Raw genomic sequence first — 21,983 nt, 5'->3', positions numbered from 1 at the left:
TTACCACAGGAGAAAGAAGACGTCCCTGTGGAAATGTCTAACGGTGAACCAGGTTGCCACTACTTTGAGCAGCTCCGGTATAATGACATGTGGCTGAAGGTTGGCGACTGTGTCTTCATCAAGTCCCATGGCCTGGTGCGCCCTCGTGTGGGCAGGTGAGCGTTTTTGAGGTAGAGAGGACAAGGTTTGGTTTGAGAGATTCGGAGCCAGTAGAAATTCATCACTGTTTAGGATGAAGGCTAAAGTCCCTCCCTTGGCAGCTTTTCCAACTTCCTCTCACACCACAGTCTCCCTGCTTACGCCTCTAGCCACATTTCCTTCTTTAAATTGCTTCCATGAATCCTTTTTTTTTTTTTTTTTTTTGCTTTTTCTTCTCCTGCCGTTTACTGAACTCTCAACCCAGAAATCTCCCTGCCAGCTTCATATGGTGAACTCCTTTAGCTTAAATTTTAAATGGCTTTTCCTTAAGGAAGCCTTTCCTGTCTCCTCCAGACTAGGTTAGGTCTCCCTATTACACATTTTCAGAGCACCGTGTATTTCCTTCTTCTCAGAGCACATATCATTTATATTATCAGGCTTCCATATCAGACTGCAAATGCCCTGAGAGTTAGAGACCCTCTCTTTTTGAGCAAAAAAGCGATATATATACCTTTATATCCCCTGCTCCAAGCATAGTGAGTGAGGCTCAGATATTTGATGAACAAGTAAATGGGTGGAAGTATGGTTGGATGACATAGAATAGCATTAAAGGAGTCAGGGCGCAGGGCTGGGCAGTAGAGGATAGTAGTTAAGGAAAGTAGTTGGTTCCAAGAGATCTTGGTTTAAGTCCCAGCCCTGCTAGTTTAATGTCCATAGGCAAATGACTTAACTCTCTGAGCTTGTTTTCTCATTGTATTTGTTCATCATTCAGTAATTGTTTATTACACACCTACTATTTGCCAGGCTCTGTAAATACATTAGTGAATAAAACAAACAAGTATCATTAGTCCCGCGGATCTTTTTTCTAGTGGGAAGACAAACTATAAACATCATGAATAAGTAAAGTGTATAGTGCATTACATTATGATATGTGCTGTGGAAAAAAATAGAGCTGGGTATGGGGAATCAGGAGTCAAGGAGCCATGGTCAAAGTTAGGGTGTTCAAAACTTTAAATAGGATGGTATGTAAAGCCTCACTGAGAGCTGACAGTTGAGCCAACACTTGAAGAAACCAAGGAAGTGAGTAATGTGAATATCCAGGGAGAAAGCTTTCTAGGGACAGAGAACAGCCTGTGTAAAGACCGGAAGAGAGGCATTCCTGGCCTGTTCAAATCATCAGAGTCTGTTACAGGCGGAGTGAGCTGTACATGAGTTAGATAGGAGATATGAGAGCCAAGGGATATAGTGCAAATCTTGTGGGACTCAGAAACCATTGTAGGGACTTGGGCCTTTACTGAATTAAATGAAATATCATGGATTATTTTCAGCACAAAAGTGACTTGTTTTGGGGGCGACACTGCGAGGCATGCGGGATCTTAGTTCCCCGACCAGGGATCGAACCTGCGCCCCCTGCAGTGGAAGCACAGAGTCTTAACCACTGGACCACCAGGGAAGTCCCCAGAAGTGACATCTGACTTAGGGCTTAGCAGGATTGCTCTGTCTACTGATTGTAAAGAGTCAAAGGTAGAACAGCGAGATCTGCTAGGAGGCTCTTGCAATAATCCAGGCAAGAATGATGGTGGTTCAGGCCAGTAGTCAGATCCAATTCTGTAAATTAGTCAGATCCTGTTTTGAAAGATTGAGTTAAGAGAATGTAGTGTCCAAGAGAGAGGAGTCAAGGGTGACCCCTGCATTTTGGCCTGAGGAACTGGAAGGGTGGAGTTACCATTAACTGCAATGAGGATGCTGCTTCATGTCTGGAACCATGAGGCTATTGGGACAATAATAATGGCAACTTTATGGTGTGCTTGTGAGGAATGGTACAGTATCTGCACTGAACAGTCAGATGTTAATTTTTATTTTTTTCTAGGGAGCTGGTCTGTGACTTTCATCAGATTCTCATGGGGTAAAGGGGTATTAGATCTTGACCTTCAGAAAGGTCATGAACCATGGCCTTAAAGGAATATGTGCCACTGATGTGATCTGACCCCAAATATTGATGATCTGTGTGTTTATTCAGCTCACAAATCCAGTGATAGATGCTTAGCATCTCAGGAAGAAAACCTGAGAGTCAGCTTAAACTATTAAGTTGTATGCCTTAGTATTATGTTAAAAAAAAATTTTCCCCGAGATGAGTAGCCAAATGTTCACTTCTCTTTTTTCCAAGTATCTTTTCACATGCTTAAAGGGGAAAAAAATCAAGGAAATTGTCTTATTATCAAAACAGCCAATGAAACTCCTCTAAATAGTGCATATCATTAAGTTTTTGGTTAACAGAATTTTTGTTAGACTAAGCCTTTAGGAATGAAACCTATAAGAACTCTATTTTAATGGAATTTCTCCATTTTTTTCTCCCAAGAATTGAAAAGGTATGGGTCCGAGATGGAGCTGCATATTTTTACGGCCCCATCTTCATTCACCCAGAAGAGACGGAACACGAGCCCACAAAAATGTTCTACAAGAAAGAAGTGTTTCTGAGTAATCTGGAAGAAACCTGCCCCATGACATGTATTCTAGGTAGGTATTCATGCTTTTAATTGTAGGTATTCATGCTTTTAATTTAATCTTATTCATTCCACAGTTGGTTGAATAGTTCTTCTGTCCTGGGTACTCTTCTAGGTGCTAGGTATACAGCAATAAAAAAACCAAAATCTCAGCTGTCTCAGAGACTTACAGTGGGGCAGAGGCTGGGGAGTCAGTAAATAAATTAAAATTAAATATATAGAACATCAGGTAGTAATTAGGGCTATGAATGAGAATAAAGCAGAGGAAGAGGATAGAGAGTAATGTTGAGGGGAGGTCCTATTTCAGGTAATGTGGTCAGCAAAAGCCCCTCTAATAGGTGACATGAGAGTAGAGCCCTGAAGGAAGTGAGGAAGAAAACCATTCAATGCTGAGATTTTACTCCTTTTAGGCACAGCAGACACCAAATGCAAAGACCTTGAGGCAGAGTATCTGGGCATGTTTGAGTCACAATAAGAAAGCCGGGTGGCTGGAGCAGCCAGGGGGTGTGGTAGGGAATGAGCCCTCTAGGTGGCTGGGCACTCAGTCATGGTAGGTCTTACAGGCAGTGCAGGGATTGATCTAGAACAGATGAGAGGTCCTGTGAGGAGTCTGAGCAGAGAGACCATGTGAGCCGACGTATATGCATTAGAGGAATCACTGTGGCTGCAGTTTGGAGGATGTGTTGTAAGAATAAGGTAGGAAGCAGGGAGAGCAATTAAAAAACTTTTACAGTCTCTGTTGGATTAACCCTAGTAGTGTTATTGTTCCCATTCCAAAAATGTGAAGGACTCTTGTTTTGGTTTCTGTTGTGTCATCCTACTGAGTGTTCACAGTGGCATTCTGCTTCTCAGATCTAGTTATATGCACCATATACTGTTATTGTTTTCAGCTGTTGTATTTATTCTGGCCCTGAATTAACTCCTTAGCTTACTTACACCAACTACTGTTTACATCTTTTGGAGTGGTTTTCCAAAAGGTTACTAGTCACAGCTTTATATTGATTACATATGGTTATAAAGTTGAAGGAGCCACCATGCTTACGACCAAAAGGAAATTTGCAGATTAAAAAGTATTTTACACTTAGACTTTGGTCACTTTACTGTTTACCTACATTGTTTTTGGTACTTCGAATTTTTTCAGAATTGGATATGGTAAAAATGTCTGAATGGCCAATAATTCATTACATTTTCCTCTTCCCCTCTGGGGAGAGGCAACAAAATCTAGTGAAGTTATTAAATCCTTCTTGAGTTTCTGCAGCAGAGAAAGTCTTCCTTTTAACTTGTGCCCTAGAGCTTTACTCCCTAGTGTAAACCTAGTCGGGAGACTCAAAGAGAACATAACAAAGGTGAGACTGAAGTCTTCTTTGGTTAGGACAACTGTATCATTGATTCTTTTTTAGTTATTTTCTTCGTGGTTACCCTGGGGATTACATCTTAAATTTATGACAATCTGGTTTCATATGCTATACAAAAAAACTCTGTTTGGGCTTCCCTGGTGGCGCAGTGGTTGAGAGTCTGCCTGCCAGTGCAGGGGACACGGGTTCGAGCCCTGGTCTGGGAGGATCCCACATGCCGCGGAGCAGCTGGGCCCGTGAGCCACAAGTACTGAGCCTGCGCATTTGGAGCCTGTGCTCCGCAGCAGGGGGGCGCCGCGGCAGTGAGAGGCCCGCGCACCACGATGAAGAGTGGCCCCCGCTCGCCGCAACTGGAGAGGGCCCACGCACAGAAACGGAGACCCAACACAGCCAAAAATAATAAATAAATAAATAAATAAATAAAGTGTAAAAATTTAAAAAAAAACAAAAACAAAACTCTGTTCCTCTATAGCTCCATCCCTCCCCCTTTGTATTATTGTAAGAAATTACCTCTTTATACTTTGTGTGCCCATTATCATAGATTTTTAATTATTGCTTTGTGTATTTGTCTTTAAAATCATATAGGTGAAAAAGAAGAGGATTTACAAACCAAAAATATAATATTGCCTTTTATATTTACCTATGTAGTTACCTTTACTAGTGGTTTTTATTTCTTTGTATGACTTCAAGTTATTGTCTAATGTCCTTTCATTTCAGCCTAAAGAACTCCCTTTAGCATTTCTTGTAGGACAGGTCTGCTAGCAACAATCTCCCTCATCTTTTGTTTATCTGGAAATGTCTTGATTCCTCCATTTTTGAAGGCTACTTTTGCTGGATATAGAATTCTCCATTGGCAGTTTTTTCTTTCATGTCTTTCATCAAATTTGGGAAGTTTTTGGCCACTGTTTCTTCACGTATTTTTTCTGCCCCTTTCTCTTTCTCTTCTCCTTCCAGGACTCCTATTATGCCTATGTTGGTTACGTTTAATGGTGTGCCACGGGTCTCTAAGATATTGTTCATTTTTCTGTATTCTTTTTTCTTTCTTTTCCTCAGACTTTTCATTTTAATCGACCTGTCTTCAAGTTCGTTGATTCTTCTGTGTGTTCAGATCATCTGTTGAACCCTTCTAATGAATTTTTCTTTTTTTTCCATATTTATTTATTTATTTGTCTGTGATGGGTCTTAGTTGCAGCATGCGGGATCTTCAGTTGAGGCCTGCGGGATCCTTAGTTGCAGTATGCAGGATCTTTAGTTGTGGCATGCAAACTCTTAGTTGTGGCATGTGAACTCTTAGTTGCAGCAGGTGGGATCCAGTTTCCTGGCTAGAGATCGAGCCCAGGCCGCCTGCATTGGGAGCGCAGAGTCGTAGCCACTGGACCACTGGGGAAGTTCCTCTAATGAATTTTTCAATTCAGTTATTATACTTTTCAGCTTAAGAATATCTATTTAGTGTTTACATTTTCTGTCTATTGATATTCTCTATTTGGTGAGACATCATTCTGGTTTCTTTTAGTTCTTTGTCCATGGTTTCCTTTAGCTCTTTGGGTGTATTGAAGACAGTTGATTTAAATTCTTTGTCTAGTAAGTTCAGTGTCTGAGCTTCCTCAGGGACAGTTTCTGTTCATTTTTTTCTAATCCCAAGTAAGCCACACTTACATGTCTCATGCATGCCTCATAATTTTTTTGTTGAAAACTGGATGTTGAAACTATATTTTGAATATTATGATGTGATAACTCTAGAAATCAGATTCTCCCCCCTCCTCAAGTTTTGTTGTTATTGCTTACTGTGGGTTGTCGTTGCTTGTTTTTTAGTGACTTTTCTAAGCTAATTTAAAGACTGTGTTCTTTGTGCTGTCACTGAAGTCTCTGTTCTGCTAGCTTTGTGGTCAGCTAGTGATTTAACAGGATTTTCTTAAATGCTTGGATCCAAAAAACCCAAAAAATTCCCAGTCTTTGCAATTGCATACTGCATCTTTGTTGGAGCACACCTTTAACACTCAGCGCAGAAGTTTACAACTCTGCCTTTGCCTTTACTACCTGCTTGTGCAGGGCTTGATAGTCAGCTAAAGGTGAGAGCTTAGGGCCTTCTCAGGTCTTTGCTGAGCATGCACCCTGCCCATGGCATGTGCATGGCTTTCTAGATTTTCAGGACTATGTGGAAGCTTTTCAAAACTCTTATTCCCCAAAGAATAAGAGTTAGGGGGGTGGGGGGAATGGATGAGGTAGATTAAAATGCCACAACGCTCTCCTGCTGGCTTTCAGTCACTTTTTTCCTTAAGTAAGCATTCATTTGGTTGCTGTAAACTTTTAGCTGTTTTCCAGGATTCCAATAATGTTGATTCTCACAGTTTTTGCTAGCTTTTCTTAGTGTTTCTGTGAAGGAACACTTGGATTCCCCAACTGCCATTTTCACTGACATCACTTGAAGTAATTCCTTTTTACAGTTGCCTGTTAGAATGTGTTGCATTCTGTAGTTTATAAACTAGTTTTTTTTTTAATCTAGGATTTCATTTATTTCAAACCATAACCCTGTGTAAAAGATGCTGATATTCTCAGAAAGGTCATGTTACTGTCCAAGAAATGGACCAGAACTGAAACTTAGGTCTTCTCGTTTATACTTCTGTACTGGTGTTTGGGTTGTTGGTTGGTTTACAGCCACCTGGGACACTGTTGAGAGTGAAAGGGGGTGCCAGTAATATTAGGCAGGACAACAGGCATACAGTGAGATGTTCATCTTGAGATAAACCCCTAAAGAAAATGCATCTAGTGGTCACAAAATGGGTTTTCAGCCCAGCTTGTGGATTTCAATATCCACCCTCCCCATGGGAGAAAAGTGTTTCTTTGTTACATTTTATATTGACTTAAATGCAAGGAGGCAGATCTTTTTTTAAATTAATTTGTTTTTGTAGACAGTAGTAATTTAAAGTGTTTAAACTTAAGCTTTAGAGGATTTATAATTTCATTGTGTTAAATATACACACTGTTGAATGTAAGTCTCATTTTTGTCTCTCTGAAACAAAAGTTTTAAGGATAATTAGGTGTAATTTTTTCATCTTCTACAATATAGACCTAGTAGGCCTATTTCACTTAGGAAATAGTCCTGTTTTCCTAACTATTATATATATGTTCTTTGTTCAGTTTCTGTTAAGAGTTGTCCTCACTAACTTGAATGGTAATCAAATGGCCACCAAGAAGTTGCTTTTGGGAATGAACATGGCCTTACCTGGCAGAGAGTACCTTTACCCTTAGGCCACTTGAGTGATAAAATTTCCAGGAACCTCAGCTCCTTAAACATGCCAGTTCCTAATTTATTGCAAGTTCTGTTTTCTTCATAGTAGATTTTTTTTAATGATTCTTTAATTGAAAAACTATTCTTAGTAAGGCAAGAAAAATAAAAAGTTTTTAAGGATTAGAAAGGAAAAATAAAATGATCAGTTTTTGCAAAGGTACAAAGAAAATCCAAGAAATGTTCAGATAAATTGTTAGATTTAGTGAAAATATCAACATCATCTGTATTTCTATTTACCATCACTGAGCAGTTAGAAAACTAAAATTTTTAAATATGCAATTTACATTAAATACCTAGGAATAAATCTTTTAAAAGATATATAAGACTTACACATACACATGCTAAAAAAAAACTGTCAGGAAATTATCAAGAGAAATTAAAGAAGACCTAAATAAATGAAGTGATCCGTTATGTTTATAGCTGAAGGACTCGGTATTATAAAGATGTCAGTTCTTCCCAAATTGATGTATAGATTCATTGCAGTTCCAGTCGAAATCCAGCAGGTTTTTATAAATATTTTATCCATTAATAAATGAAGCTTCCTAAACTCTTGTCTTTTCCCTATCTTTTGAGGGCCTGGTGGGAACCCCAAGTCAGGACAGGGACAACACATCCATTCCAAGGCCACCATCATTTTTACTCTTTAGCTGTGGGCAGAATTTTTACCTTTTCCAAATCTCTATTTTTCCTCTATGAAGTATGGAAAATACTAACTGTCCCTCTCTGAATTGAAAAGCCTTTGGATTATGTAAGTAAAGTGCTGTGTAAATCCAAGGCAGTGATAATAATTATAGCTATTTTAAGCTTGTAATATGGGGACTTCCCTGGTGCTTCAGCGGTTAAGACTCCACACTTCTACTACAGGGGACACTGGTTTGATCCCTGGTCAGGGAACTAAGATCCTGCAAGCCACACAGTGCGGCCAAAAAAAAAAGTTATAAAGTGTTTCTAACGTGTTTTTACATGTTTTGCTTGTAAATGTTTAGTAAGTTGTTAGCTATGAACACTCCTGTTAAGGTCAAGAGCAAAATAGGAATGTCCTTGTCACTCATGTTTAACATTGTTCTGAAGGTACTAGCCAGTGCAGATAGAAGTAAGAAACAGACATTTCAAATAAGGAAATTAAGGAGATGAAGATTCAAGAGAATCAACCAAGAAGCCATGGCACATAATAAGAGAAGTAAGATGGTTGAATATAAAATTAATAACAAACTAATTGCCTTAAAAGATTAAATAATAGGACTTCCCTGGTGGTGCAGTGGTTAGGAATCTGCATCCGCCTGCCAATGCACGGGACACGGGTTCAAGCCCTGGTCCGGGAAGATCCCACATGCCGCGGAGCAGCTAAGCCCGTGCGCCACAACTACTGAGCCAGTGCTCTAGAGCCCATGAGCCACAGCTACTGAGCCCATGTGCCACAACTACTGAAACCCACGCGCCTAGAGCCTGTGCTCTTTAACAATAGAAGCCACCGCAATGAGAAGCCCGTGCACCTCAACAAAGAGTAGCCCCCGCTTGCTGCAACTAGAGAAAGCCCGCATGCAGCAACAAAGACCCAAGGCAGCCAAAATATTAATTAATTAATTAATTTTGTAAAATGCACTTTAAAAAAGAAGATTAAATAATAATAAAAAAATAGAATTACCTTAGGATAAATTTAACAAGGTATTGCCACAGTTGTATAAAGAAAGTTTTTTAGTGCTACTTTTAATGCATTTAAAAGGGAATGCTTGGACTTCCCTGGTAGCACAGTGGTTAAGAATCCGCCTGCCAGTGCAGGGGACACGGGTTCAAGCCCTGGTCCGGGAAGATCCCACATGCTGCAGAGCAACTAAACCCATGCACCACAAATACTGAGCCTGCGTTCTAGAGCCCGTGAGCCACAACTACTGAAGCCTGTGCACCTAGATCCCGTGCTCCACAAAAAGAGAAGCCACCGCAATGAGAAGCCTGCGCACTGCAACGAAGAGTAGCCCCTGCTCGCCGCAACTAGAGGAAGCCCGTGTGCAGCAACAAAGACCCAACACACCCGATCAATCAATCAATCATTCAATGGAATGCTTGAACAAATTGCAAAACATACCATGTGCTTGAATAAGAATTTTCTACATCATAGAGATGTTCATTCTCCCTAAATTAATCTTTAATGTGATCCCAATAGACATACCAATGGGAATTTTCTGTGAGAAAGTTGGGACTAAATAAACTGATTTTTTAACATCATGTCACAAAAGAAACAAAAATCAGGAAAATTCTGAAAAGCATGGTGAAGGGGAGAGTGTCTATCCTTACAGATACTAAAACATCCTAACACTATAATAATTTAAATTATTTATATGATATATGAATAAACAGATTATTTGAACAGGATAGAAACTTTAGCAGTAGACTCAAATATAATTTAATTTGTGATAAAAGTGGCATCCCAGGTAAGTGGGAAAAGGTGGATTTTTCTCTAAGTAGTATTTGGAAATTAGGTAGCCATTTGGAAAAAGTAAAATTGTATCCATCTCTTGTGTCAACTTCAAAATAAATTCCCAGATAAATCACAGGCGTAAATGAACCTAAAATGAAGTAGCAAAGATACCAAAAGAAGTGATGGGAAAGAAATTTTTATAACCTTTGACATAAAACCCAGAACTCATATAAGAAAGATGGATAAATTCAACTATATAAAAGTTTAAAATGTTTGGCAGAAGTAAAGACAGATGACAACTTTGGGAAGATATTTACAATGTACATCATAGAAAAAGATCGAATTTCCCTCATATATGAAGAGCTCCTATAAACAATTAGTAAAAAAGATCAATATCCAATAGGAAAATGGGCAGAGATTAAGAGAGAGCAGAGAGAAGTTTATCAGTGGTTCTTAAAAGAAAATATGAACTTCAGCCAGTAGAGAAATGCAAATTAAAATTACCCAGATGCTGCTTTTTTTTAAATTATCTATCAAATTGTCAAAAATTCATATGTTTACTAGTTGATAAGAATACAGGGAAGTGGCATTTGCCCACTTTGTGGTGGGTTTATGAATTAGCATAACCTCTATGGAAGGTAATTTGATAATACCTATAAAAATTAAAGTGTACATACCCTTTGACCCAGGTTTTGTACTTCTAGAAATTTATTCCTCAAATGTATTCATCCATGTGCAAATTGATATGTGTCTTTTTTGGGAGGGGGGCCGGGTTGGGTCTTCGTTGCTGCGTGCGGTCTTTCTCGAGTTGCATCAGGTGGGGGCTACTCTTTGTTGCGGTGCGCGGGCTTCTCATTGCGGTGACTTCTCTTGTTGCGGAGCACAGGCTCTAGGCGCTTGGGCTTCAGTAGTTGTGGCTCGTGGGCTCTAGAGCACAGGCTCAGTAGTTGTGGTGCACAGGTTTAGTTGCTCTGCGGCATGTGGGATCTTCCTGGACCAGGACTCGAACCCGTGTCCCCTGCATTGGCAGGCGGATTCCTAACCACTGCACCACCAGGGAAGTCCGATATATGTCTTAAATTATTTATGTCAACATTGTTTTGCTTCAGTAGGAGAGCAAAAATTTGGAAACAACCTAAATATCCATCAGTAGGGAACTAGTTGAATAAATATATTAATGCCAGCAGTGATCCTCAGATTTATTATTTTGGAGCAAAATTTAGGTGTAAAACAATGTAAGTGATATGCTACGATTTGTAAGTTTGTATGTGTGGTAAAATATAAATGTTGCACATAAAGTGCAACATTTTAACCATTTTTAACTGGACAATTCAGTGACATTAAATCCATTGACAGTATTGTACAACCATCACTGGAACACATCTAGAACTTTTCATCACCCCAAATAGAAACTCTGTACCCATTAAGCAATAACTACCCATTTCCACCTCTCCCAGCCCCTGGTAAGCACTGTTTTACTTTATTTCTCTATGAATTTTGCCTATTCTGGGTACCTTATATAAGTGGAATCATGCAAAATTTGTCCTTTTGTGTCTGACTTGTATTACTTAGCATAAATAAAAAATTCTCAAGGTTCATCCATAGTGTAGCATGTATCAGAATTTTATTCCTTTTTAAGGCTGAATAGTATTTTATTGTATGTATATATAACATTTTGTTTATTCATTCATCTGTTGATGGACATTTGGGTGGTTTCTACCTTTTGGCCAGTTGTTTATAATGCTGCTATGAACATTGGTGTATGAGTATCTGTTTGAGTCCCTGCTTTCAGTTCTTTTGGATATTTACCTAGAAGTAGAATTGCTGGATCAACTCTGTTTAACTTTTTGAGAAACTGCCAAACCGTTTTCCACAGCAGCTGCACCATTTTACATTACCACCAGTGATATACAAGGGTTCCAATTTCTCCATGTCTTTACCAACACTTGTTACTTTCTGGAGGTTTTGTTTGTTTGTTTGGCTTTTTTCCCTTTATAATAGCCATCCTAATGAATGTGAAGTGGTATTTCATTTCAGTTTTGATTTGTATTTCCCTAATGAGTAATGATGTGAGCATCTTTTCATGAGCTTATTGGCTATCTGTGTATCTTCTTTGGGGAAATGTCTGTTCAGATCCTTTGCCTATTTTTTGAGTTGTCTTGTTATTGCTGAGTTGTAGGAGTTCTTTATATATTCTGGATATTAGACTCTTACCAGAGATATAATTTGCAAATATATTCTGCTGTTCTATGTGTTGTCTTTTCACTTTGTGTCCTTTGAAAAACAGAAGTTTTTAATTTTGGTGAAGTCCAGTTTATCTTTATTTTCTTTGGTTGCTTGTGATTTTGATGTCACATTTATGAAACCATCGCCTAATAGAGGATCACAAAGATTTACACCTATGTTTTTCTTCTAAGAGTTTTATAGTTGTAGCTCTTACATTAAGGTCTTTGATCCGTTTTGAATTAATTTGTGTATATGGTATATGGTAGGCTTCCAGCACCATTCTTTTGCATGTGGAAATCCAGTTGTTCCAGCACTACTTGTTAAAAAGACTATTCTTTCCCCATTGAATTGTCTTGGCACCCTTGTCAAAAATCAGTTACCCGTAAAAACTCAGTTGTATGGGTTTATTTTTAGACTTTTAATACTATTCCATTGACCTACATATCTATTCTTAACACCTGTGTATACCCTTTAAGTCTTCTAACTTGAATCATGTGAATATATTAATTCAAAAATAATACAAATTTAAAATAACTGTTAGCTATGACCACAATTTACTCCTTTAATTTCTCTCCAATTTTCTCTTTCAGGAAAGTGTGCTGTATTGTCATTCAAGGACTTCCTCTCCTGCAGGCCAACTGAAATTCCAGAAAATGACATTCTGCTTTGTGAGAGCCGCTACAATGAAAGTGACAAGCAGATGAAGAAATTCAAGGGACTGAAGAGGTTTTCACTCTCTGCTAAAGTGGTAGATGATGAAATTTATTACTTCAGGTAAACTTGAAAAACTAAGGAAGAAAGAGCACTTCAGCTCCTAATAGTAAAACTGATATCAAAATAGCGTAGTCCAGGGTGGGTTTTTTGGTTGTATTTTTTATTAGGTCTTAAACCAGAGCAGTCGACATTTCAAATAGAAAATATTAATTCATTCAGTTAAATATTAAAGGAAAATCCTCATAATCTGCTGAGATGTGATAACTGCTATAACAGTCCTCTTGGCGTAGACTTCAATAATTGTAATATGGAGGCAGAAGTCTTTGGTTCTGGTTCATAGCCTGTCTATTAACAGGTTGCACAGTTCTGTAGACTACGAAAATTCTTTTCACTATATATTGGCAACTAGATCTCAACTTTGCACCCAGTGCTTTTGTGGGTATTCAGCAGAATCCCTTAAAAACAAACATCTGTAAGTAGGTGTGACTATAAATATACGTTTTAATTCTTTCCCTTGCTGACTTAGAGTAGACATTGCAGATTGCAGGACGTTGCTTCTAGATATTAAGGCAGAACATTGCTTTCTGATCAATCCTGGAGTAGTGTTAGGTGATTTCATTTTATTTATTTGTTTTTATGTCACTTCTTTTAGAAAACCGACTGTTCCTCAGAAGGAGCCCTCACCTTTATTGGAAAAGAAGATCCAGTTGCTAGAAGCTAAATTTGCTGAGTTAGAAGGTGGAGATGATGATATTGAAGAGATGGGAGAAGAGGATAGTGAGGTCATTGAGCCTCCTTCTCTACCTCAGCTTCAGACTCCCCTGGCCAGTGAGCTGGATCTCATGCCCTACACACCCCCACAGGTGAAGGTGACAAGTTCCTGTTACTTGTCTTATTTCCAGCTCTGGTTTGCAGCAAATTCAAACCCAAAAGGGAGGAGACATCCAGCCCCTATACTGTGGGAGCTTCAACCTAGAATGCTACAGGAAGGAACAGGTTTTTTTTTTTTTCTCGATGCCACTAATAACTTAAAATTTAATATCTTTTTTTTTTTAATTTCATAGACAGCTGGTTTTAGTGGCAGGTTTAGTTAGAAAGCTCTTCTTGCCTTGTATTGAAGGAAAGCAATAAGGAACTGCATCATTCTGTTACTCTATCTTTTATTGCTTGTATCTTTTTAGTCTCTCTTTCTTTAGGACCTCATCTTTTGGTTAAGGTGATCCCTATTGGTATTTTTTTTTCATTTAGAGTTTTCTGAAGACTTGATTGTGAGGTCACTATTATAGATTGCAGTCATGGAATTCAGTGAAACTTTCATTTTTCTTATATGGTAAGAGGCAAGGAAGAGCTGTGTTTTGAACACGAAAATGGCCAGCTAGAAACTGAACATGTCTACAAAACAGTAGCTGTTGAGTCGCATGTTCCTGGCTTCCAGAATCCTTTAGCAATTGACCAGATGCAATGTTCTGATGCACTATAAGCGCTTTCTGTCTTACAGTCTACCCCAAAGTCTGCCAAAGGCAGTGCAAAGAAGGAAGGCTCCAAACGGAAAATCAACATGAGTGGCTACATCCTGTTCAGCAGTGAGATGAGAGCTGTGATTAAGGCCCAGCACCCAGACTACTCTTTTGGGGAGCTCAGCCGACTGGTGGGGACAGAATGGAGAAACCTTGAGACAGCCAAGAAAGCAGAATATGAAGGTAAATAGAGCGTAGGCACAACTGTCTGAGCTTTCTAAGCAAGGGGGTGTTTTCAGCAATGCACGTGCATAGACAGGTTGAATCTCTTGTTCTTACCACTTGCACGTGAACTTTGTGTTGGGGACTGTCTCAAATGGCTCCCATCCAGCAGTTTAAGTGTCAGCCTTGTCCTGACTGAGGAAGTGCTGCCTCTGACTTGGCCTCTGGTCCTGGTGTGGTTTTTTTTTTACCCCCAAATTTCTCAAACAAATATTTAGCTATTAAAAATTGCATGATTTTTTTTCTTTCATTAAGTCCTGTAAGCACACATGTGTTGAGCTGGGGAATGATTGTACAAGGATGTTAAATATAATTTTGGTTAAAATTCATCTGAAATGGGGCTTTCAAAATCAGTGATCTTCTATTACGGCTCTCGATAAGCCATATGTATAAACTCCAGGCTGAGGCTTGGCTGAAGCGCTTGGTTTCCTAGGCCAGTCCTGGCCTGTGCTGCATTCATAGCTACTTTTAAGGTACTTGGGTTCTCTTTGATAAAGCTCAACTGCCTTCATTTTCCTTTTACTCTATAATTAAATCATTTGGGGCTATGAGCTATCATTCAAGGATTTGGTGGTTCTTAGCCATTAAGGACAAATACTTAAGAGAGATTTTTGGTTTTTTGTTTTTTAATATCAGGCATGACTTTAATAAAGAAATGAGTAATAAACATTAGATTAGGCAGGACTGTTGCCCTTAGAGCTGTACTTTTTTCCATTTGGAATTGTATATAATGCTTCATTTTGCCAGTTTAAAGCCCTCTCTCGATTGACCATAGTGATCACTATTACTCTTCTTGGCCAGGTCCAAATCCAGCAAGCATAAACAAATTAATTATCAAGGCTGCCTCCTTTATTACAGTTTATGGAGTTTCCAAAGAAACTCCTTTTTTTAAAAAACTAGTTTACTCCTTTCATTTATTACAGCTGATTTATTATTATAAAATTATCTGACAGGCTTCCCCAAGGATCTTGTGCAGAACCCTAGTCCTACAAGATGTTCATTCAGAAAACATTTGTGGCAAAACCAGTTTGAGAAGCACTCCAAAAACTTTCTCTCTTGGAAACTTAACAGTGCATATTGCCATATGAAAGTCTTTAAACCTATAGTAAATAACCTATTTTGTTCACCTGGCATTTTCTGAAACTTGATCAAGTATTCATGTAATATCTGCTAATATCCCGAAGAACTAATATTTCACAGAACATTCTTTGAGAAACCATAGTCAGTTCTATAAGAACCTAGAACTTTGGAGAGCTTTGGTATTTCTAACCTTAGTGGAAGTTAAGACCAGATATATCACTCAGTTGGAGAAGTGTTAGAAATGAAGCTCACATGGCTGTAAAGCCTGGTCCAGGACAAATGAAGCCAGTACTGCATGGCTAGTTATTCAGAGTGTGAACAAGAGCGAGGAATGTGTCTGGAGATGATGTAAAAGTAAAAATGCTGGAGCAGAACTGAAGAGAAGGAGAAATGATGGCTTCTGGGAAATCCTTCCAAATTCAAAGGAGAATCTGAAATTCAGTGAGAACTTAGTGAGAGGAGCTATATGACTCAGCAGTGTCTGCCTGAGACACAAAATCTGAACTTTTGATGTTCAGACCCATTGAATTCAAAACCCAAAGTTTGGAGTTTGGCTGACTTCATTTAATAATTCTCTTTTCTAAGACAGCCCAAAAAGAACTAACAGGTAGCCAGTCCAATATTCCTTCCACAGGCCTGAAATTTTGTTTTTTCAACTTCATTTTTTTGCTCTCCCATTTTACTGTGTCACTTGCGTGATGAAAATATGAGAACTTAATGTGGGAGTCTAGGTCATCAGTGTTTTTTTTACTGCTAGTTCAAGGAAATAGGTTGTTAAAATGGCCTTTGTCCCTCATGCTCATTGTACAGAGGATCTGTAAACTGGGACAGTGTAGTGAGTGATGACAAGTCTCTGCAGGTAACACTGTCGCAGCCGAGGAAACTTTGACTTGGTTGACTTTCACATTCTCACCCAAAGGAGGACTGGAGCCGTTGCTTCTTGATGCTCTTTAAAGCCATGTGACCTTGAGCTGTTTTCCCCTTCCTTAGATCAGCCAGCAGTAGCCTTTTGAATTCCTTGTTGGAGGGTTAATGTGTGGCAGTTGGAGTTTGATACCAGGAATCAGGGCCGCAGGTTGCTGGTTCTCTCTGTATCCTTGGACAGGTCACTACCTGTCTCCAGTCTCAGTTTGCCCATGTGAAGAGTGGAGAGGAGTTCCTGTTTATGAACGGTGAAGCAAAATAAACCCTGTATTGTGGGAGCTTTGGGAATGCACATTTCTAGAGTTCTCTAGTAAGGGTCCAGCCTGCTAGCTCCCAAAAAGACTGGGAATGTGATTGTTGGGGCTACTGGCTATGGAGAAGCAGAAGGAGTAGCTCAAAGGAGTGAGGGGTGTAGCAGGGATGTTCCACAGCCCAGAACTGGCACAAGCTAATGCTCCTATTGCATTTGGATGAAATAAGTATGAATTCTGGAACTTTTGCTGATTTAGTATGATTTATGGTCAGTATTGAACTCAGCTTCAGGAAACCTGGTTCTGTCAGTACATTGTCCATTGCTTCATATGCGTATATATATTATTCCCTGCTTCTGATGACTGTAGCCTGGAGTATCATGCATTTTTTTCCCTTGGGGTTTATTAAACATGACCTCTTTGCTTCATTAGAATGTACAAATTAGCGTTTATTTTCCCTAAAACCTTGTGGAGGAGGCAGTAAGCTACTTTTCCCTTACAGAGTTAATTTTCTTCAGCTGCTAAACCTCATGACACTAATGACAAGAGTCCTCAAATCTTAGTAAAATTGGGTGCCAGGAATCAGGAAAATATAGTAAGTAACAGTTGTGCCAAAAATTACAATGGGCCATGGAATTGCTTCATGTTGAAATTATAAATAATTTGTAATGCTATTAATACTAGAATAATGGTAGCGCTTCTCATCTTCAGGGTGCCTTGTGAGATTAACCACGTTGGTTATGCTGGTGACGTTTTTAAATAAAATCTGTGCTTTCTGAATGTGTGTTGCAGTCTTAACATTCTTGAAATCTTTGCAGACCAGTTCTCAAGATGGGATAGGAAAGCTGGACTCTAGGTTACCAAGTGAAATCGGCCCGACTCCTCCTGTGTTGAGACTAGTCATCTACTGTTCCTTCCATTGAGACAGAACTGTTGCCTGTGTTTTTACTAGTCCTGTTGAATGCAATGGATGGTATTTTGAATTCCTGGGTTAAAAACAGAATTGAAAATCTGAAATGCCTTTACAGAGCGGGCAGCTAAAGTTGCTGAGCAGCAGGAGAGAGAGCGAGCAGCACAGCAACAGCAGCCGAGTGCTTCTCCCCGAGCAGGCACCCCTGTGGGGGCTCTCATGGGGGTGGTGCCACCACCAACACCAATGGGGATGCTCAATCAGCAGTTGACACCTGTTGCAGGTAAAAACAGGAGCTAAGACCATTTTTTTCCACTTTAAGAAATTCCTTCATTTTTTTTTTTCCTCCAACAAGGAGTAAGCCACAGTCTCTAGGCTTTTCTCATGACAGATTCAAAGTTTGAAGTCATCCATGTTGTCCCTATATCGCCTTTCCCTTATGGGCAATGCCTCCCCTCTGCCCCAGAAATGGGCCCTGGGCCCAATCCTGGGAATTGGTAGGGAGCAGCTCTTCCCTGGCTGTGGGCATGGTCTGGCGATATTCTCCACCGTAGACTGCTCTTGATAGAGTTCTACAGCAGAAAATATAAACAGACCCTGAATTCTGTTCTGGAGGGACTCCCAACAGAAAACACAAAACTAGTCTTTAGGTGGTGATGATTTTCCCATCTCATTCCAGTATTCAGTTTGCCTTGTTCTGCTGCAGCCATCCTTAAAAGACTGACCATTTAAAAGGATTTTTGACAATGAATTGTAAATCCTTTCTTGGTCACCAATGTGCATGACTGCTAAGTAGAATACAAAGTCCTTAATCAATTCATTGTGCCCACTCTGTAATGCTTTTCTATTTAATTACATTAAACTGCATTTTCTGTTAGTATCCCAGTCACATATTTTTAAAAAAAGAAAAGAAAAGATGAATGTGGTTTGCTTGTGTGTGTTGTCTCTGGTTCTGGTAGCCATAGCAAATTTGGCTGTTCTTGAATATTCTTGTCTGATGTGTCTCCAGTGAGAAGCCTGCAGACCACTTCTCGGGTCCCTCCTTCGTGATCTTTCTAAGCCTGGTGAGGTCCATTCAAGCTGTGTTTCTTCTTAAGCAAGCAGTCTGACCTCTTTTTGCAGGGAGTCCAAGATAGTGTTGCTCAAGACAGGCTCATTGGGATGCTGTTTTTGTTTTCGCTTTTTGTTTTTTTTTGTTTTTTTTTTTTTGCTTTTTAAGGCAGAGTAGCATAGGATAACTTTTCCATTGTTGCTCCTACCTTTTGTGATGGCAAGTTCTCAAATGCACTATCGCTGAACTCAGCAGTTGCACTCGCCAAAGCACATCTGAATCATGGCTTTCAGTACTTTCAGTGTAACTGATGTTGATCTAACAAATCTCATAATCGCCTGCTCTATTCCATGGCCCATTTTGGTTAATGGGGTGCCAGAGGTTTTTAGAAATCAGACCTTGAACATGGGGACTTTGAAAGTTAGAATTCCCTCATTGACATTGTCTTTTGTTCTATTTGATGTGTGATATTATAGCACTGTGCCCTTGACTAAAAAGCCCAGGGACACATTAACAAAACGAATTCAAACAGCTAAAAACATTGAAAAACAGCAGCTGCAGCATTTTAGCTCCCTGTTGGGGAATAACATCACAGAGCTCTGATGGGTGAGGAGGATGGCCCCCTTCCAGAAAGCCCCTGCTCCATTATTAAAGCTTTTGCTGCCCAGACTTCTGGGCTGTGGGAGTGCAGGGCAAGCATTCTCTACAGTAACCAGTCTTTGGTCCACAATGGGGACTTTGCAGCTTAAGAGGGTGATTTCTTATGGGTTTACAGGTTGCATAGGGCCTAAGTCTTAGCCTTGTTGCTGTCTGAGACCAGCTTTGCTTACAAGCATTGAAGCTCATTTGAACACATGTGACTGGGATAATAAATGCCAAAGTACAGTTTAATGAAGACAAGTGTCATGTCTTTCTATTCTTAATAATTTCTTCAACCACAGCCCGTGAAGGCTGCGTTCAGATGGGCTTTTGTAATTGAAAGCAAAGCCTCCTAACATTCTTGAATTCCCACCTACTTACCCTTAAAAGCTCTGTCTGGTGGTATGGTTAAAAGACAGTTTGGTAGCATTGGATCTCCTCATGTTTAAGATGATGGTGTCTGTTCAAAAGTAGTTTTACTCTCTGAACTCTCATTTTAAGAAAATGAAACTGATAATCGTATTTTATGTACAGAGGTATTATTATTTAAAATTTGTTTTATTGGTTTGTGTAATTGTAAGTTTCTTAGCTTAGATATGACCAATGAGGCAAGCTGAATCAATCTCAGAACTCTGAGTAATTTTATAGCTTGAAAAGACTAAACTTTTATAAATAAATACTTTTCAAACAATTCTTCAGGGAAAGTCAAAGAGTAAAATTCTTAGAACCGGGAGTCTTCCACTGTTTCCAGAACCCCTCTACAAAGAGTATTATATAAAAAGGAGGTTTCACACCAATTCCTCAACCCCTCCCTTTGTGCAAGAAGCTGTGACCAAAGGTGATTGCATTCCGCGGGGAGCCTTGTGTTTTGTTCATTGTGATCATTTCAAATCCCAGAAAAATCAGGTTGTTTTTCTTGCTTAAAAAAATGTCATATGGCTTTAAAGTTCTTTTGATAGGTGAATCTTTGACATTTTGAAATTATCTTCTTCCTTTCACTCTTTTTGCCAAAAATACTTCTGTGAAATTCTTCCCTAGCCAGCAGAAAGTATTTTGTGTTGTGAAGATGCACTTTGAAAATAAAGGAATAAAAACCTCTGTTCACAGAAATTCTCTACCTCATTTAAAATGTTCCCTGTTAACTGAAGGTCTTTGTGAGGACATTTGTGCGCTTGGGGACAATGATGACAATTGGCCTTTTCTCATGTCAACAGAGCCTGATTCTCCAGCCATTCCTCCTAAGATCTGCGTGCAGGCTACTGAGTGAACTGGGCTTAGGTTGGCTGGCAGCCAGGGTGGGGGTGGGGAGTTAGGTTTTATCTTTATTTTATCATGTTTTGAGATCTAAAGATGAAACATCATTCATTGTGATGACTCTTAGCTGTTCCCCAGCTCAAGCTCAAGCATGATCCATTCTTACCAGCAGTGGTGGGGCTAAAAGGGAGGAGGAATGGACATAGAAGTCTTGAAAAAGTCTTGCTGCCTCCCCCATGCTGGAGAACCATGCTTTGTGATCAGGGCTGTGCGCCTCATTCTCCTCCATTCCAGTTTCCCCTCATGTGTACCCGTGATAGGCATATGAGTGTGGGCATAGTGGAATGATGGGGTTTATACTCTTCAGTAGAATCGCAGTAGGCAGAACGGGTCTCTGTTTGAACACCTTGCAATAATCAAGACCTTGGGAAGGCTGTTACTGGAACTCCTCTTTATTATTATTTAACTGAAAACATGCAGCATATTTATCACAGGGAAATAACTACAAATAATAATGTACTAAGTACTAATTCATCCAGAAATGTATTTCATATTTGTAACTTTATATTTTGTTCATTATTGCACAAAATAATTGCACTAATTGCCGTTATATCATGCAGTACTAAGGGTGCTTTATTCATTAGTAGTGCATGGGGGGGGTTGTTATTACTTAGTTCATGTTGCATGTTAATGATGCATGTCTGAAATTTGTTGTGTCCTTCAAGGCATGATGGGTGGCTATCCGCCAGGCCTTCCACCTTTGCAGGGCCCAGTTGATGGCCTTGTTAGCATGGGCAGCATGCAGCCACTTCACCCTGGGGGGCCTCCACCCCACCATCTTCCGCCAGGTGTGCCCGGCCTCCCGGGCATACCACCACCGGGTAAGAACTTCATCCTCATTCACTCATTAATCTCATCTTCATATTCTCTTTTTCCTCCTTCAGCCATTTGTTCCAGGAGGTACCTGCTGCCCATGTGGGCAGGCCTTCCCTCACTGAGAATCCCAGGGATGTCAGCAGCAGGACCTGTCCTGTGTGTTGAGCAGGTGGCTCAGCACCTGTGCCCTTGAGCACCTGGCTGCCTAGCAGCAGCACAGGACACATGACAGAAACTAGACTCAGCAGATCAAGGGGCAGGAGGTGTACTCTAAAATCACTCAAACAATTTGACACGTGCTCAGAAAGCCAAACACAGCCTAGGAGGTCATGCCGTGCTCTCTTTATCAGTGAATGAGGTTTCCCAAACTGCCAGTTGATATAAAAAGCACTTTTTGCTCCTGAGTACATTTCTTCTTCTGGTTCAATTCTTATCTCGAAGGGTCTTCTGTGTAGAGTCCCTGCTCCATCTTTTGCTTTTCAAACAGCCCCTCCCCTCTAAGGGAATTACAGAGTCGCTAATGTAGAACTCTTTAGAAATCCTTCAGTCAGTCCTTCTAGGAACAGAAAGGAGGGAGAGAGCGAATTTGCCCTGAACGAGTTTTCTATATCTGAGTC

The 21,983-nt window shown here is 39.8% G+C and overlaps 1 protein-coding gene across 27 annotated transcripts in view; it reads left to right on the top strand.

Moving 5' to 3' along the window:
• PBRM1 (polybromo 1) overlaps nucleotides 1–21,983 on the top strand; it is a 107,566-nt gene that overhangs the window by 78,124 nt on the left and 7,459 nt on the right. For 11 of the 27 annotated variants that reach the window (XM_082414431.1, XM_082414413.1, XM_082414412.1 and 8 more), the window contains 7 exons: nucleotides 10–155; nucleotides 2,498–2,655; nucleotides 12,519–12,702; nucleotides 13,295–13,505; nucleotides 14,141–14,342; nucleotides 17,665–17,829; nucleotides 21,216–21,371. In XM_082414431.1, coding sequence (XP_082270557.1) covers nucleotides 10–155; nucleotides 2,498–2,655; nucleotides 12,519–12,702; nucleotides 13,295–13,505; nucleotides 14,141–14,342; nucleotides 17,665–17,829; nucleotides 21,216–21,371 — 1,222 coding nt within the window. The remainder of the gene's footprint in view (nucleotides 1–9; nucleotides 156–2,497; nucleotides 2,656–12,518; nucleotides 12,703–13,294; nucleotides 13,506–14,140; nucleotides 14,343–17,664; nucleotides 17,830–21,215; nucleotides 21,372–21,983) is intronic. The other 16 variants (XM_082414414.1, XM_082414409.1, XM_082414425.1 and 13 more) reach the window with 3 other exon arrangements.

This window comes from Balaenoptera physalus (assembly GCF_965194825.1).
Source record: "Balaenoptera physalus genome assembly, chromosome: 11".
In the NCBI taxonomy this organism is placed as follows: domain Eukaryota; kingdom Metazoa; phylum Chordata; class Mammalia; order Artiodactyla; family Balaenopteridae; genus Balaenoptera; species Balaenoptera physalus.
This window is presented reverse-complemented; position numbering and strand designations above follow the sequence as displayed.